Raw genomic sequence first — 19000 nt, forward strand, 5'->3', positions numbered from 1 at the left:
TGATTAACTCTTTCAGTATGGCCATCTGATTCTGGGTGGTAGGCTAACCTGAATAGTAGAGTAGACCAAGGATTCGAAAAGAGAAATCCAAAATGACTGGTAAAAAGACCAAACACTTCAATTAATTCGAACGATTCCAAACAAGGATCGTCGAATTGTATCTTGCAAAGCCAGCTCCCTCAAAATCTGAGCCACCTCCTTTTGAATGGTCCCCTGATGGAATGGAAGAAGTATGCACAGCAAATAAATCCTTACTTGGGAACACCTTCCCAGTGGAAAAGTTACCCCATAGTTCCCAACGTAAGAAGTTTCGAAAGTGTAAGCCACATGTGCGGATGAAGCTCGATCAAGAGACTTCAGAAAAAGAAAGTCACTAAAACCGTAACAAATTGGTTAATGATACTATGCCACCCCGTACCCATAGCACATGTCAGACTAGTCCAACACCATCAGAGGATGATCTTCGAGAAGTGCCAGAGTACTTCAAGAATTACACAAGTGGCAGTGTCCCCGTAGCAATGCCAAGACCACTAAGAGAATCTTAAGTTCAAGAAACCGATAGCATAGGAGAGACTCCAAGGAGATCATAAGCAGGTTGTCCTTTATCACCGACCTTGTTTGGCCTATACATTGATTGATCTTGAGTCCTTCCTTGTGACACTCCCTTAGAGCTCACCGTTAGCTAGATCTTTGATCTTGATTCTTCTCTATGCGGCCAATTCTCCTCATCAACTGAGAGTCTCTAGAGAAATTTAGATGCACTTCAGACTTTCTATGAGACAGATGATTCGAAGGTCTACCTTGGTAAGACCAAGATCATAATCAATAACACATCTCAAGTAGTTGTACATCGAGCGCCATCTACCTTTGACAAGGCACTAGTTAAGATTGTTACATCTTATACGTTGTAGAAAAAGGGACAGGGGCAGATTTGGAGAAAGGGGGATATACTAGGAAGAGAGATAGGGGAAGAAGGGAGGAGAAAGGGTGGGAGAGAGAGAATGAGGTAGGAAATAGAGGAGAGATTGAGAGGGAGTAGGGAAGAGAGAGAGAGTGAGCGAGCGTAGGCAGGAAGGAGGAAGGGAGAGTAGATAGGATTAGATGTCACATCAAAAAGTCCATAGTCGGGGGTGGATGGGGACTTATATAGTCCCTCCACATTTTCCACCTGAAGGACCTCTAACTTGGCCCTTTTTCCCCTTCATTACAGCCATCCCTTCCCATAGAATTTTGCCCTAAAAATTTCACAGCATGGCTGTCCAAAAGTGCAACAAATAGCAACTACTAATCAATCCGGTAGGATATAGGAGTGGTACTGGACAATGCTTTCTGGCTGCCATGAATTTTCATCCTCATGGAGTCCCCGCGCCACTTGATAAGATACTCTACATAGGCCTTGTTTCAGAGTACATGGTCTCTGAAACCCACAATGCGCTCTAGAACATAGAGGATGTGGCCCTCTTCATCCATAATTAGCAACTCTGGAAGAACATGGACATGCTGTCCAACACGTAGTTTCAGCAAAGACACATGGAAAACATCATGGATCTTGGAGGTACTGGGTAGCTCCAACCGATATGCTACCTCTCCAACCTTACAGATGATCCTGTAAGGACCGTAATACCTATGAGCAAGCTTTGTGTTGGTATTACCTTTCAGCGAGGCATAACAGTTCTTATGGAGACGCAAATGCACATAATCTCCCTCTTTGAAAGACAAATATCTCCTGCGTTCATCCGCATATTTCTTTTGCTTGGCTTGGACATCCTGCATATTCCTTTTTGCCAACTGCAGAAGGGCATCCATCCTCTCCAAGTCATTCCGTGCTTGCTGATTTTTCACAGCCATGTCAGCAATTGAAGAAGGCATCCCGACCTTGCATCTGTACATTGCCTCAAACAGGCCATGCCAATGCAAAGATGCTTGGTACTGTTGTAGCAAAATTTAGCAAGTGACAACCATTTATCCCAAGACTTGTGAGTATCATGACATCTCCCCCCTCTCTCTCGCGGCAGTGGCCTCCCCCCCCTCTCTCTCTCCCCACTCTCTCTCTCCCCCCCTCTCTCTCGTGCGCTGCCGGTCTCAATCACCCATCAGATTATACAGGCAGAGTTTGCCATGACAACCCTATAGGTGGATGCCATCTTTCAGACAGTGACATTCCTCCACAGAGTCTAGGCCCTACCCCAGTGGAGACTACTGAGGCTAGCACTAGAGTCATCCAGGCCACTGACAGAGAGTGGTATTGGCACAGCATGGTATGCGCGTGTGTCCACATGGTTTGATAGCCACGGCATTCAGATGGACACGCTCCCCCCCTTCTAGTACAGCATGGACGCGCCACCCAAGCTAATCCCACATGATGAGATCAACTGTATCATACGGTTGGACCTCCTCCAACTCCATACATCTCTTGGGAGGGGGGCCGAGTGCTCCCTACCAAGATCCAGTTCTACCATGATCACTTTCTGAGGGTATCAAAGCATGGGCTTGTTATCAAACCCCAATACCTTGAGGATAGGAGAGTCTCACATGCACTGAGGATTGCCATTGGACAGATACGGGTCTCGTCCCACCAGCTGAGGATTGAAGCAGGGAGAGCTGCAGGCGTACCTAGAGAGCAATGGATTTGCAGACTTAGCACGATGGGAGAGATCTCGAGACAGAGGAGCATTTTTCGTGTGTCTGCCCGGTGTACTATGAGATATGAGGACGGTATCACAGTCTCTTTCAAGAGGGGCATGGCTTTGGGCCACTCACACGACTGATGACCAAGTTAGCGTCGGACTCTACTTGATTGAGATGCGACGATACATACACTTGTGTGACAGACCAGGGAGTAGCTTGAGACGACGCCATGTGACATTGAGCCTGGCCGAGCACAGACACGTGTCACCAACTTCTACACATCCGAGCTAGTCTCGGGTGAGATTGAGGTGGACACGAGAGCATTATGGATCCGTAGTAGAAGTCGCCACGACGCTGTCAAGCGAGGCACGCAGAGACCGCATACGGCACGAGGGGCGACCAGAGCATGTACGATCAAGGTCCGACCTCTCTCAGCCCTCCTTAGAGGGGACCGCCAGCGACGAGGCATCAGTCTCGATGTAGCCCACCAGATACAGAGATCGAGGAGACCGCGCACTCCACCGCCATGGGAGACAGCCCAACAGACGTAGATACGTGAGCTCTTCTCGACCCATCAGAGAGCCACCAAGGTACCAAGGTATATGGAGCTTGTACATGCACTTGGTGCACTTGCTCTGAGCACATGATACATAGACATTTTGCTACTTTGCTATTAGGTACTAGATTAGCACTTTAGCACTCAGCAAGGGTCTTAGCAAGCCCTTTGCTTCAGCCCACTGTGGCTTGTATGAGTTACCTTTAGTTTGCACTTTGTCTCATAGGCTCGCGAGGCCTCCGGAAGACACTAATCTCTCTCTCTCTCTCTCTCTCTCTCATGGGATTCCATGGACAAGAGAAACTACCGCACACTCATGATTGGCCACACACTGGCCAAGATCTATGGATCGAAACTATAGAGAGAGATCAGCTCCTACAGAGAGGCACACCGGCAGTGGACTCTAGGATAGGCTAGTTTACGGGAGGAGCATAGGGAGAATGAGGTTATATGAGTCAATCAGAGGGAGAGTACGCACCCCTAGAGGTTGGCCTGAGAGATGTTTATCAGAATGAAACGTGGCGAGAGGAGAGAGGAAAAGAGAGAGAGAGAGAGAAGAGAAGAGGGAGACTTAGGGGGAGAGAGAGAGAGAGAGAGAGAGAGAAAGAGAGAGAGGGAGAGAGAGAGAGAGAGAGAGAGAGGAATGAAACTTCTGTGCTAGAGGGAGGGAGAGGGAGAGAGAGAATAAGTGGGATGAGGATAGAGAGAAAAATACTTAAGAGTTGTCAAAGAGAGAGAGAGAGAATAAGAGAGAGAATGAGGTGTCTTGACTATGGCTACAAAGAGATTTAGGAGTCGAGAGAGAGAGAGAGAGAGAAAGTAAAGAGAGTTTTATATATTTATATCTTTTATATTATATTTTTAAATGAGAGAGAAGAGTAGGGAGGGAAAGAAAGAGAGAGGAGAGAGGGGGAGAGAGATTAAGAGAGAGACACGATTAGAGTAAAGTAAGGATGCCCCCTCTCACCAACATTCTTTGGGCTTTATGTTTATGAGATCACGACTTCATTGACCACCTAGGAGGAGAGGGATCCTTTCTTGCTGATCTAATGAAACAGACACTATTAGACGTAGATGACATAGTCCGCATCTCCTATCTAGTAGAAGGCCTACATAGACACCAAGACAAGGATATGATCTTCAAAAACTCACGGGCACTACTTCATCGGCACAACTTCACTTACCAAGGGGAGCCGGTCGAGATCGAGTAGTCATACACCTATCTAGGGGTAGTCTTCACAGAACCGATATTCACGGTGACTCATGCAGCTAGGGCACGATTCACATGAGGGCAAGGAGTTCCGGCTCGACTAAAGCGACAGTGCTTTCAGGCATGCTTTCACGACTGCCCGATGAAGGGATGGCTATTTCAAATACCACTTTCCACCATTCCAGTACAGCTTGGATGCCCCATCCCTCTAGATCCCACAAGATGAGTTCAACCGTATCATAAGGTTGGATCTATTCCAGCCCTAAACATAATGGAGTTGGGAGGGGAACCACGAGTTCCCCCCTAAGGTCATTTCTATTATGACCAGTATCTGGAGGACAAACAGGTCTCACACGCATTGAGGATTGTGATCATACAGATGGGTCTCTCCATACCCCAAAAATGATGTCAAATGTATCATCATTGCTTGGCGCCTCATGTATCTTTTCACCCATTAGGTCTACTTCATTGTCACGGTTATGTAGGCTACTTTGAATATAGGCATTTCTTCCATTAGTGTGCTGAATTGCCAGGGCATCATCTGGAGCAATGTATCGGTCCTGCAAACTGATATAACAGCCCCCTCGCTTTCCATATTTGTTTCCATCGTGTGGGCTGCTTCTTTTATTTGAGGAGTTATCCCAACATAACCCTTTTGTAATTGCACTTGTAATACCCTGGAAACAACCAGATTTTTGTCCTGCATGTTGAGGCATCTTCCACGGCTTTGAAACATGATTTTGTTGCGTACTAGGGAGAGGCATAGCATGGCTAGGATGCATAGCTCCTCTAAGCATCATAGCTCCACGATACTCTTTGGGTGAATCGATATCCTTCCCATCCCCATCGTTTTGGTGCACAGAAGGAAGCATGGGCTGCTTTCCCATCAATTGCATTGCAATGTGCACAACCTCTTTGACCTTCTCACAAATTTGTTCGCCGATTTGTTGGCCCATCTGCTTCTCTACCGTGCTCTGAAGCATCACCAATGAAGCATCCATGAACTTAGCCCTTGTGCCATCAAGTGTGTGCATTGCAAAGCTAGGAGGTATACCCTTGGGTGCTCCCGAAATGACAGCTTTTGATTCTTGCTGTTCATTGCCATTTAAGCTCCTATTTTCATTAGAACACTTCTCCCCACAACATCCTTTAGTATTTGCAACTGCAGTCACTTGACAACAACCATAGTTTTGTCCTACATGTAAAGGCATCATCCATGGCTCTAAAGCATGGTTTGGCTGCATGCTAGGGAGTGGCATAACATGGCTAGACTGCATTACAAGCATTGGCCTGACTACATTCTCCCCAGATGTTGGGTGTCTACTGTTATAGGCTTGCATAGCCTTTGGCATCACTCCCCTCGGCATCATAGCTCCAACAATAGGTTGCTCTATGGCATTTGTATCTCGACATTTAGCATAGGACTCGCTGTCAAATCTAATAGCTGAATATGTAAGGTACAACCACCATCATATATATCCCGCCCATGCAAGGTATTTTGTGCTTGCAGTGCACTAGCCTGTGAGGCAAAATGCATTTCAGCTTGCAGTCCACCTGAAACTTGATGCATAACAATGTTCTCAATAAGCCCAAAAGGGGAAAATACTTGATGTAACACATCCAATGTAATAGGGTACAAGATGTTGTAGATGGTAATCGAAAGAGTTCCCTTGGCCTGAAATCTTGTTGTGCGTGCAACGTCTGCCATAAAACCTCGGCATGGTGTAGAGAATGCATTATGGTTGTCGATTGGACCCCATACTGGGGTATAGGCTGCTTGCCTTGGTCCGGTAATGCATGTGCGACAACCTGGCCAATCTGTTGCGACTGCTGACTAATCATCTGTTGTCCTCTTTGAAAGAAAATAATAATCATAATAATCATATGTTGTCCCAAGTGCAAAGATGTATCCTGCTGGAGCATGGAGGAGAATGCTGCAAGAAATTGAGCCTAAACAACCCGAGATGTAGGAGAGAGGGCCTGAGTGGTAGTAGGAACATTTGTACCACTAGTGGATGCACCCACTATGGAAGGCAAGTGCTCATGCTGAGTAGCCTCGTCGCTATCATCAAGTGACTCAAGAGGGGGACGTTGGGGTGCCATGGTGAACTGCCACAGGAGAGAGAAGAAGCTTGAATGTATGGCTTTTCCTACAAAGAAATTCCCACACTGATATAGTGTGTAGAACCACGAAAATGTCAAAGGAGAAGCTCGAGAGAAAGATCAATGAAGAAGCTGCAAAATGTGGCCCAAATAAGCCCGGGCTAGGAAACACCTCGAAATGGCTGTGAGAAAGAGGCTGGAAAAAGTTTTTTCTTTTTTTTTTTTGGGGGGGGGGGGTTTCCTAAGTCACCTAAGATAGTTATGACAGCCCTAACCTAAGACTAGGACTATTAGGACACTGACTTAGGCTAACCTAAGCCAATTGCTTAACCCTAGTTAGCACTAACCTAACCTAACCTTGAGTTAATCTCACCCTAGTTAAGTTGATCTAACCTAACCCCAAATAACTAACTCAACCCAAATTAACTAAGCCTAACCAAACCTAATCTACACCCTAACTAGTAACCTAACCAACCAAACTAACCCCTATAAGACTAACCTAGGAAACAAACCTTGTAGGCTAAGGTTTGTAGGGCGGAAATGGGAAGCGACGAGACGGAGGCGGCGTGCGTGCGTGGACGGTGGTGTTGCGACAATGATGTGGGCGGAGCAGCGAAGGGTACATGGCACTGGCGACAGGTGCAGGGGTAACGCTATTGGCATGAGGCGATAGACGACGGATTTGGGTAGTGGCGTGCATGAGGTGACGGACGACGGATTTGGGGAGACGGTTTCCACAGTGACGCAACTGCAGGTAGGGGCTGACGATCAACCACGAACAGTAGCTTCATGGCAGCTTGGTGTCAACGGACCGGAGCGTCACCGCATGAGGTGGGGCTATACAATGCTTGTGTGGTGCACTTCTTGCACGCCGGGTCGGATAGAGATACGTAACCACTAGAAGTGGCTACGGATCTGCGTTACCAAGCTAAGGGAGTGGCTGCGTAGAGGAATGGGGCTTATGTGAATCTAGCAATGGCAAGTCTCACGTGCTTTTGTTGCCCATCTCCTTCGTCATACCAAGACTTCAGCGCACGGTGTCTGCACGAATCGTTGGGCATGTAGTATCCTATTGCTCCTGAATTTGCAGGCTCTTGGTCTGCTGTAGATAGCTTTTGCTGCGTGCAAGTCTAGCACTGGCTTAGCGTGGCAGTTGCTAGGATTCGAATGTGCCAGAGAGGGAAGCTCTGATACCAATGTAATGAAAGGGACAACAGGGCAGATTGGAGGAGGGAAAGATAGGAAGAGGGAGAAGGAGAGAGAAGTGTGGAAAGGGGGAAGAGGGAGAGGAAGAGAGAGATTGGGAGAGAAGGAGAAGGAAGTGAGAGAGAGATTGGGAGAGAGAGTGTAGGGAGCACGTAGGAGGAAGGAGAAGGGAGTAGATAGGAATTAGATGTCACATCAAAAAGTGTCCTTGTACATGAGGACGGTACTTATATAGTCCTCCTTATCCCTTTGGACCCCTCTATCTTGCAAACACCCTCAAGTACTAATTATCCTAACCCCCACTAACTTGACCAACTTTTGGCCTTCATTACAATCTGCAGATTTTATACACTGGCAGAGTTGGAGACAAAGGAGCAATTCCTTTGTACTTGCCTGCCTACTATGAGATTCGAGGATGGTATCATGGTCTCTTCCAGGAGGGGCAAGGTTTTTGGCCACTTCCATGATCAGGTCTACGTTGGCCTTTATTTGATGGAGATGCAGCAATGGGAGATCCCAGATCTGTCATTTTGTTGCCAGTACTTGGACAGATACGATACACACTCTCATGGCCATTTGGGCGACCATGCAAGGATCATCTCGAGCAGCCTCCTCCAGGAGAGTTACTTTTCTCAGAGATTGGAGAGACTCTCCCTTCTTTGCTGAGACTTCTACAGGGTTGAGATGGCATTTTCAGCCTCAGCCTTGGTTTCTTTCTACCTCATTCCTCTGAGGTGTTTTTTATTACATGCTTAGCATGGTGTATTTCCGCACAGAGCTTGCTCTAGCGGGTTTCTTTCTTACTCAATAGAAGTCTCTTTTTTGGGGAAAAAAAAGATCTGTCATTTCAAACTCCATTAGCAGCCACTTGACCTGAGAGATCTTTCTTATGTGATCACCAGCAAGAATCAGATCGTTCACGTATAGAATCATTACCAGCCTATTGCCCCCCTTTAAAAAGAGAGAGAAATTTGCATCTGATGGACTTCGATTCAACCCGATCTTCGAGAAGACCCATCGATGGACTTCAATTCAACCCAATGTGCTGGTACCACGCTCTTGGGGCCTGTTTCATCCTGTATAAAGCCTTCTTTAGTTTGCATACCTTTGAAGCGGACCCCAGAGCCTGAAAACCAGGTGGCTGATTTACATATATCTCCTCCTCTAGGGTTCCGTTCAAGAATGTTGATTTAACATCCATCTGAAATATGGACCGACCATGATGGGCAGCCAAAGCAATTAATGTCCAAATAGTGACCATATGGACTGTGGGGACAAAGGTCTCAGTCAAAGTCAAGTCCCTTTGACTGAGCACAGCCCTCTTCAATCAATCTTGGCTAGTCGATCTAAGCCACCATGGCGAAGTTTGCGGAGGAAGTCTTCATATTAGGCTGAGACCACCGAACTCCAAAACTACTCTCGAGGATGTCTATGACCCATGGGTCTTGCAAGGTTCTCAGATACCCCATTGGTAACTTCCTCTCTGTAGAAGCTATTTTCGGAGGTGGCTCCAGTGCATCCTAGTCCACCTCTGGCTCCTCGGACTCTTCAACCTCTGGTTCCTTGAATTTTTCAGCCTTCTCCTCAATCTTCAATTGTGGGGGTAGAGCTGGAACCTCCTGAATCTCCTCATGTGGCTGGGGCTCTGCCTCCTCAAAGACCACGTCCCGCTAATGAGTATATGTCGCTCACCGGGTCAAAGAGGCAGTAATCCTTCGATTCTTCACTATCTCTAACAAATATACACCTCTTGCTCTTGGAATCCAGCTTCATCTTTTCGTCCTTATGCACATGTATGAAAGCATAAGAACCAAAAATCCTTAAATGAGAGAGAATCAATTTCTGACGATAGTATGCTTCATACAGGGCCTTGTTTTCAACGGCCTTGGTCTTGGTCCTCTTGAGGATGTGAATGGCATTGTTCACAGTTTCACCCCAATAAGCTTTAGAGAGGTTCTTCCCTCTCAACATCGTCACATCCATCTCTGTGACTGTTCAGTGCTTCCGTTCTCAAAAACACCATTTTGCTAAGATGTGCGGGCTGTGGTGAGCTGGTGCTTAATTCCGTGCTTCTTGCAGAAAGTATTGAACTCAGATGAGGTGAAGTCTCCCCCCTTCCCGATAAGTGTGGAAAGATTTCACATCCTTCCCTGTCTCCTTTTCTACCTTGGCCTCCATTCTTTGAATTTCTGGAGAGCTTGAGTCATACGACTGAAATCATCAATGAATAGCAAAGAGTAATGAGAATCTGCAAATGAGTTTGTTGGCATGAGCCCGCATATGTCGGAATGAACCAGCTCTAACAGTCCCTTGGCCCTTGATGTGGCCTCCTATGGGGATCTCTCCAAGTGTTGCTTACTTGCCCTGCAAGCAAGCTCTTCAGACTCTGTCAGTGCCTATAATTGGTGGAAGTCCATCCACCATGTTTGATTTCTGCGTTTCTGTAAGAATACCAAAGTTGACATGTCTGAATCTCTCATGCCACAACTTCAAGCGTCCGTGGTTCCCAGGCACTATTAAGGCATGTGCCGATATAAGCTATTCTCTTAGAGTCCTTGGGTCATCACCTGTCCATTCTCCTTGGATGTGATGGTGACCTCTCCATTCTCGAACAGTACCGACATCTAATGCTTGTCCAACTGACTCACTGAGGGCAAATTCTTGCAAAAAGTAGGTACATACAGTACACCAAAAATTACCTTTTCTTCTCCCACAATTGTGATGAATGGTAGACTGCATATGCCCTTTACATGGCATGTCCGACTATCCCCCACTGTCACGTTTGAACCACTCTCTTGTGTTGGACATGTGTTTCAAATCCCTGTTGTCCACACACCAGCCCTCCTTACCCTTACTCGCTGCATAAGCAGAGCACTGCTCAATGAGTACAAAGAGCTCACCTATAGTGACATTGGCTGAATCTGTATTTGGCTCCTGCTTGTTCTTGAACTCCAACTTCCGCTTCAAGTCTACCTTTTTCATCCGCCAGTTCTTCGCATAGTGACCAAGCTTCTCGCAGTAGATGCACTTTACCTTCTTCTGTCAGACAATTCTTAGAATAGCAGAGATCGTGAAGATCTTAGCCCACAGCACTGGGAGCCTTGCATACAAAACCACACGGTCAAACCCATGTCATCCATAGAGCCTCACAATGCTAGACACCATCAACCCTAGAGTACACTGATAGGCATATGAACTCTTAATTAGCAAATTAACTATTTTACACTTCTACTCCACATTTTCATAGCACTTAGATATGTACACAACATCAACAGACAATGTAGCCAAACTGTTTTTTAATTCTCTCTCTAACCTTAGATATGTATTTTCATTCATTTGGTCGCATCAGAGGGAGCCAAATATATGTTTCTTCATAGACTTCAAGAAAGCATTCGACATAGTCCCAGCTAAGAAACTATGGGAAAGACTAGAAAAGCTCCAAGTCCCTCAAGAACTCAAAGAAGCCACATACCGGCAATATGAGAGAGTATTAGCTACACTGGCATAGCCACTTGTAGATGGGTCATGGTCCAAAGGGAAAGCTGTCATTCTGCAGTGAGATAGGGGTCAAGCAAGGCTCTTCCCACTCACCAACTCTTTATCTATGATCTGGAAGATTGGATGAGAATACACAGCAAAGAGGGAGTCCAGATTGCAAGGTAAGCTCTATTAATGCTTATTTATGTAGATGATGCAATCTTCTTCGCAAGGAGAAGAAGTACATGCAAGCGTATTTGGATGCATTAGGAGATTCTGCAAACACTCAAGCATGTAAATATAGCCAAAACAAAGGTAATGGTAATTGGGACCCGCAACAAACAGATCGATGTCACTTTCGAAGAACCTTTGGAAATTGGTGGAAATTGTCACCACATAAATATTTAGGGCTGGAATTTGCAAACAACTACAAGTGGAAAGCATGAAGGCTTCATAAATCTTCCAAAATAAGTGCAAGAAAGTGCACACCTATGGAGTTGGGAATGAAAAAGTTTCTAAACACTATGCTTGGACAAACAGTGATCCTCTATGGGTGTCCATCCTAGGCACACAGGCTTCATACAGCTTCCAAAACAAGTGCAAGAAAGCCCACCTATGGAGTTGGGAATGAGAAAGTTTCTAAACACTATGCTTGGATAAACATGATCCTTTATGGGTGTCCATCCTGGGCACACACTCTCTCTAGGACCTAGAAAAGAATAGAAACTTTACATAAACGATTTCTCATAGGCAAGATGGGGGTGAAGGCACAGACACCCTACCCCACCTTACTGATTGAGACAAATACATTACCTCTCGATTGAAGAAGAAGTATTATGCCAACTCATGGCCTACCTCAACAAGGTGGAGAAGATGAGACCCATAAGATACCACACAACGCAATGGAAGCAACACAAATCACTGGACTTATGTCGTCATCAGTGCCCAAGCATAAGCAGCTATACTGGGTATCTATAGACCCTCGGAGTCTCTTGGGCAAACCCAATGCTTACTTAAACACATCAAATAAACAAAAGAGAAAGAAAACAAGAAATAAAGAAGAAAGGAAGAAGGTGACTAAGCAAAATAAACAAGCAAATCAAGAACAAAATCTTCCAAAAAAAAAGGAATAAAATCTCTCTCTCTCTCTCTCTCTCTCTCTCATGTAGGAGTGAAAGAAAGAATTTACAGAAGGAATCAATTATTTAAAACATTACAAAACTAAATGAACCCCTTACACTTATGCATCGCTTGCTACAAAGATGCAAAATTGCAATCCTTACTTAGAAAGCACATGCATACTCAATCAAACAAGTACCGCAATAAGATACTTGAACTAGCACACAAACTAGCTCAACAAGTACTCAACAGAAAGCAAGTTTGTGATCCTTCTTTTGTAAAAGGTCACTAGTTTTTAACATCGACCGCCAGTCCCATAGTTCCTGAAGGGTCTCACGCAAACTATAATACAATCGTATCATCTCTCTCTCTCTCTCTCTCTCTCTATATATATATATATATATGTGTGTGTGTGTGTGTGTGTGTGTGTGTGTGTGTGTGTGTGTGTGTGTGTGTGAGAGAGAGAGATACATCGCCACCGTTGATCCCTATCTGAGGTCCCTACGTGCATCCGTACATCCCCGCCTCTCCATACAGTCTAGCCTCCCTGCCCTTCGTCAGCATCTCTGCCACAGTCGTTTTGTTCCGTACAGCCTCTGTCCTTCTCGTCAGAAATCCGTACAGTCCGTACGCTCCTGCCTGTCCGTACTGTACGTACAGTCCTCATCTGTCCGTACTGTTTTTCCCATTTCTCCCGTGCTGTTTGTTCTGCTCAATCCCTGCTATACAGCTCTAGTTCTCTCTGCCTCTTCATCAATCTTGCCCTGCTTAACTTCATGGAGGAACATCTCAAAAGCGATTCCCGGAAGGACCTGTCCCGGGACTCCAAAAGACAGCAAGTTGATTTTTCTACTTCAGCTTCTGTAGATGCTCACTATGTTTTCGACATGCTCAAGGATGAATTTCATCACAGCCGGAAGGAGTGGGCCAAACCTCCCCCGGCACTTAAATACAAGCTGAAGCTGCCCTCTTTGGTCGCTCCCCTCCGAAAATTTTCTCAGCAAGCAGTTATCATTTTCTTTCCAGGGAAGCTACCTTCAGCAAATGATGTAGCTCAGTGGGTTCAGGCTTTGTTGGGAGGTTGCTTTGTTGAAGGAGTATATTTTGCTTCTCGAGGTTTTTATGAAGTGCACTTTTTGGATGCCTCATATCGTCAGCAGATATTGGAGATGTCCCCTCTTTTCTATGGAAGACAAATGGTCCATGTCATGCCATGGTCGCCAAATAAGGATTATCACGGTCTCATTCGACATCACTGCCCTGTATGGGTTGAGGTCGTAGATTTTCCAGACTATATGAGGGCTGAGTTACCAAGCCTGGCAGCTACTTTGGGGCAAGTTGTATGCCCACCCCGTCCTTCGGGTAATCGAAATCGGTTTTGTGTTCTTTGGGATACAGATCACCCCACCCCTCCCTCTATTGCGGTAGAGGTGGAGGACGTACCCTTGGCAAAAAATATTTTTTCTTGAAATGGGGAGTATTTGCAGGTGCTTGCTTCACATGTCATAAATTTGGCCACCTAGCTTCACAGTATCCTGCAGTCCTGCATCAGCTCCCATCCACAGCTATCGCTCCAGAAAATATTTCCCCTTCAACTTATGGTCCGAGGCCTAAGGCTATGCCTAGTAAGTCGGGGGATATGGCATCTAAATCTGCCCCACCCAAAGAAAATGTGGTTCAGGTTCCAGCCAAGCAAAAGGATAAGGGAAAGGGCAAATTTTCAGAATCTCATGCTGCTCCTCAGGGTGCCTGGCAGCAACCCAAAAAGGTATTTGCGCTCAAGCCACGACCGTTACAATCTCGCCATTGGGATGCCTCTACTTCCACCCCTGGTCAGGCCTCTACCCCTGCTGATAGCCTCACTTCTCAACTGTGGGTTGATGTGCTCAAGAGGGGCATCCCTGTATGTGATAATGATGAGGATTATAGAGCTACTGATCCAGAAGGCCAAGTGGATGTCGATGTCATGGCTGAGGCCTGACAACTTACACCTTCACTATGCTTTTTGGCTCGGCTGTACATACTTTCTATGTCTACTTCAATTACTTGCATTTCATACAACGTTCAAGGTCTTTGCAATGTCAATAAGTGGAGACTTTTTTGGCACTATGTACATAAAATGCACCCTGATGTAATTTCTTTACAAGAACACAACCAACACTTCTTGGCTGGCCAGCAAGGCCATTATGCTCGTTATGACATCTTTTATGCTGGTACAATGAACTTTTCGCGGGTATGCATGCTAGTGAAACATGATATGCAGCCCACAGTTGCTTACAATGACCCCCAGGGTCGATGGATGGTGATCAGATGCATCTGTCAGGCTGATCTTTATGAAATAGCATCTGTTTATGCCTCTCAAACATCTGCGACAAGAGCTCGAATGTGGGCCTCCCTCAAACAATATCCTTGGCTGTCCAATGCCTTTTTGTGTGGAGACTTTAACAACTCGCCAGCCACCCAAGACAACACCACTCATCGTTCTCACATGATCCCCACTCAGCTTCGACATTGGGAAGATATGCTTTCTTTCTTGCATGCAGAAGATTTATGGCTCTCAACAAGGGATAGAGATATGGGTTACACATACCATCACAATGCCTTTACTCATTACTGGGCTCGACTTGACAGATGGTATTTGTTGCATGCTCAGCAGTATGCTAGATTCACATGTGCACTATGGGTTGATCATTCCCTTTTGCTATCTGATCACTTACATGGGAACCCTCAGGCTTAAGCTGAAATGGGCTCAATCTCACAAGCAACAAATGGATTTAATCAGCTCTCATAGGCAGCTTACCTCCTCTGAACAGGATTCCTGTGCTTATGCGGTTCACATCATTCATCAAAATGATCTTCGCAAATTAAAGAAGTGGCAAATCCGAGCTCACATGAAACCCCTTTTGGATAAGGGCTGCTCCTCCAAAGCTTTCTTTAAAAGCCTGCATGTGGATAGGCGTAAGGAGGATATTTGCAGAATCAGGCAAGATGATGGCACCTGGACCACATCCAAATCAGAATTGGAATCGAAATGCTCTAGTCATTTCCAACATCTCTTCTCTCCTCAGCCTGATCATTCAATGCAAGTGAATGCAGCTAGGTCTCAATTTCTGATGCATGTTCAGCCCATATTGTCCCCGGAACGGGCTTGTGCACTGGAGCAGCCCTTTATGCTTAATGAACTGGATGATGCTCTCAATCACTTACGCAAAGGCAGCTCTCCTGGTTGGGATGGATTGACTGTAGAATTCTTCCGTGCATTTTGGGGTGATCTCAAGAACACTCTGCTTCTTATGATCAATCATGCTTGGGCAGAACAATCTCAAGAACACTCTGCTTCTTATGATCAATCATGCTTGGGCAGAACAATCTCTCCCTCCTTCTTGGAAACATGGCCTGGTCAAATTGATCCCCAAAAAAAGGTTGTGTGAGACAATGGCTGATTGGCGACCCATATCTCTCATGCCAGTCATTTACAAACTCATTGCCAAGATGATTGTTCTCAGGGTTCGATTTATCTTGCAAGCAGGACTTCATCCTAGGCAGTATGGGTTTGTTCCCAGAAGACAAATTACTGATAATATCTCTAATGCTTTGCTTGCAATTGAGTATGCCAAATATTCTAAACAAGATGTTCTCATTCTGCAAGTCGACATTGCCAAAGCATTTGATACTGTCCATTGGGATTTTATTTCTCAAACTATGCACAAACTGGGATTTGGTCCTCGGCTAGTCCACATTATTTATTGGCTCTATTCTCATGCCACTGCGCAGTGTTTGCTTGGTGGTGGGTTGTCAAGAGCATGGACTATGACCCGCTCAGTGAGACAAGGTTGCCCTCTTAGTTCGCTACTATATGCCATTGCTACTCATCCATTATTGTTGCATACGGACCATCTTACAACTACACAGCAGCTTCATGGCTTGCAAATTCCACGGGCACAGCCGTTTCTGGCATAGGCATATGCTGATGATTCATATTTCATGCCCAGGAATTCTCAAACTGACCTCTCTCACTTGATGCATACTCTGAATGATTTTGGCATAGCTGCTGGACTGCATATTAACTTTCAGAATAGCATTGAAAGAAGCTGATTGGCATGCACTTCTCTGGCCTGGCCACATCCTCCCTCCCCACACTCTTGTGAGGCATCTAGGATATCCCATTGGCTGGAATATTACCCCTCAACAACAGCTCAAATGGGTGCTTCAAAAGATCAACAAGAAGCTGGAATAATGGCATTTGTCCACTTAGCCTCTACATGTTCGACTTCGGATAGTCCAGTCTATCATTATGGCATACGTGCAATTTTATTTGCCTCTTCTTCCCTGGTCTTTTAAGCATTTGGCTTCCTATATGTCCCAGGCTATGGAGATATTTTGGAAAAGCAAATCTCACAAAAAAGCATTGCGACTTCTTCCCATGCAGGCTGTTTGCTCTCCTAAGACTCATGGGAGCCTGAATATTCTCAATCTTCAGTTTCATATGCTGGCAAGAAAGAGCACTATGATTGCTGATTTTTTTCAGCAAAAACAGCCATGGGCTATTATGTTAGCAGCTATGTGTGGAAACATGACGTCCCATGCATATGGGCATTGGATTACAGATCACTGGGAAGCAGTCATGACCACATTTCAGGGAAAAATTCCTGGCTGTCCTGTCTCTACTGCTTTTATTCAAGATTGGAAGAGAATTCTCTCTTATGCTAAATGGACAGGTGCTTCTTCCAATCATGGTAATTCTTTTCGCTTGGAAAGTATCCATTGGAGCAAGGTGTTTGAATCGCCTCTTGCTTTACAGGCGCCTATCAAAGCATATAATCTTATGAAACTGGGCATAAGATTTATCAGAGATGTTGTGGATCAACATGGTTATGTGCTTTCATTCCCACAAGCTTGCAGGACATTCCCCTTGGGTCTGCATCATCGGCCCATTTGGAGAATACTTACAACTATGTTGCAGCCATTTCTTCCTGTGCCTCCACTGTTTGTACAGGACAGATTGTTGGACTGGAATCTGACTTCCTTATCCCGCTACCTGTTCGCTTTCAATGCATAATCTGGCCTCCTCGATGGTTTACAGATTTCTTCTTCCACCGCCATGGATTGATAAGCATGCCAACAATCTTTGGAATTTGGATAGGCCTCTATCTTGGTGACAATCACAACTCAAGAAAATTTGGAAAGCCAAATTGCCATTGAAACAGAGGCTTTTCTTTTGGAGATGTATAGTGAGAGCTTTTTCCATTGGGGTGAAATTGGCAGCACGTCGCATTGCTTCCTCTTCCTGCCCCCGTTGTTCTTATCACCGTGAGACAGTTCCCCATTTGTTATGGTCTTGTCCGCACTCTCAGTTATTGATCACTCATGTTTCTCATTTGCTGCGGCTTCGGTTTCCCTCTATCAGATTTGGGAAACTATTCTGGATGTTTGGATGCTTCTCATCCCAGATGTCTCCATTCCTCCTTTTCTTTCACTGGACTCGCTTTTGGGTACTCTGGACTATTTGGACACAGAGATTGCACTCTAGGATGGGACAACAGTTTCCTCAGGCATATGTTTTCTTCAGAATGTCCCTCAAGCAATCTTTACATGATAGCTATGCTGCGAGGGACTTGGATGCGACTAGCCTTGAAGTGTTTTCTGACTGTTTTTGAGTTCTTCCATTAGGCTCTCTTTTGGAGTCTAATATCATGTACATTGATCTCAAGTTAATAATATAGTTACTGGTTTCACCAAAAAAAAAAAAGTGTGTGTGTGTGTGTGTGTGTGTGTGTGAGAGAGAGAGAGAGAGATTTTGCCTTAGCAAACTTACACATGCACAAGGAGATCTTCCTCTGCCCAGTTAGAAGCTTTTTTTCACAGTTTTAGTTCGAAGTAGAAGTTGCTTCTCTTTGGCGCAACTTTGAATATACATTTTCCTTGGTTTCTTTTCATCTTCTTCAACTTTATGACAACTTTATGAGCATTAGCTGTCTCACTTTGGGATAGCTATGAATGTGCATTCTTCTCAATAAAAGGTTCTTTCACAACAACAAAAAAGTGTGTGTGTGGCCTTAGAGAACTTACACTAGTTATATACATGACAATAGTTACAACTGTTGCAAGCACACAAGCAGCAAACCTGTACCTGAAGACCCTCTGAATTGTCTGTTGGTGGGAGTAGATGCTGAGCTTCATCAATATCAGCCAGAACATTACGGAAGGCAGCCCAACCTTCCCCTTGTGCATTTCCAGCAGGCACAATGATAGTACTGCGACTTCGAGTGACAGAAGCCTCGGAAACCTGTAATAAAAAAAATATTTATCAGGTTCCCAATATACATTTCAAATGCATGGAGCCAAAGTACAAAGACACATCATGGATACTTTCTGCTCCAGCTCAGCAAATACCTTCTCCAACAGAAAGTTTTGTGCAATATCCATCACAACCCATAAGGTTTGGGCATACACTTAATGTTTATCAAAACAAGATAAGCAGCACCCACGGACCCCAAAGCCTCATAGAACCTTGGCAGCCCAGCCCAAGAATAGATATTCCAACTCTTGGAGTCAGGAGACTGACTGAAAAACCAACAGAGTCCAGAAAGCATCCAAACATGATCACCTGGATCAGATGGTAGTGAAAACCATTGATTAAGCTAATGAGCTTCGGCAGAACTAACATTCCAGGTGTGGGTTTCATCAATGAACCAACTGAG

General features: G+C 45.2%; 1 protein-coding gene across 2 annotated transcripts in view; it reads right to left on the bottom strand.

The window, feature by feature from the left end:
• The window catches only part of LOC147883075 (transcription factor Pur-alpha 1-like), a 43740-nt gene that overhangs the window by 15492 nt on the left and 9248 nt on the right, over window positions 1-19000 (bottom strand). Inside the window, exon 4 of one of the 2 annotated variants that reach the window (XM_087399879.1) lies at window positions 18424-18585. In XM_087399879.1, the coding sequence (XP_087256005.1) occupies window positions 18424-18585 (162 nt within the window). The remainder of the gene's footprint in view (window positions 1-18423; window positions 18586-19000) is intronic. The other variant, XM_087399880.1, reaches the window with a different exon arrangement.

Source organism: Dipteris shenzhenensis, chromosome 28 (assembly GCF_047967505.1).
Source record: "Dipteris shenzhenensis isolate YYH24624 ecotype China chromosome 28, Dip_SZ_1.0, whole genome shotgun sequence".
Lineage (NCBI taxonomy): Eukaryota > Viridiplantae > Streptophyta > Polypodiopsida > Gleicheniales > Dipteridaceae > Dipteris > Dipteris shenzhenensis.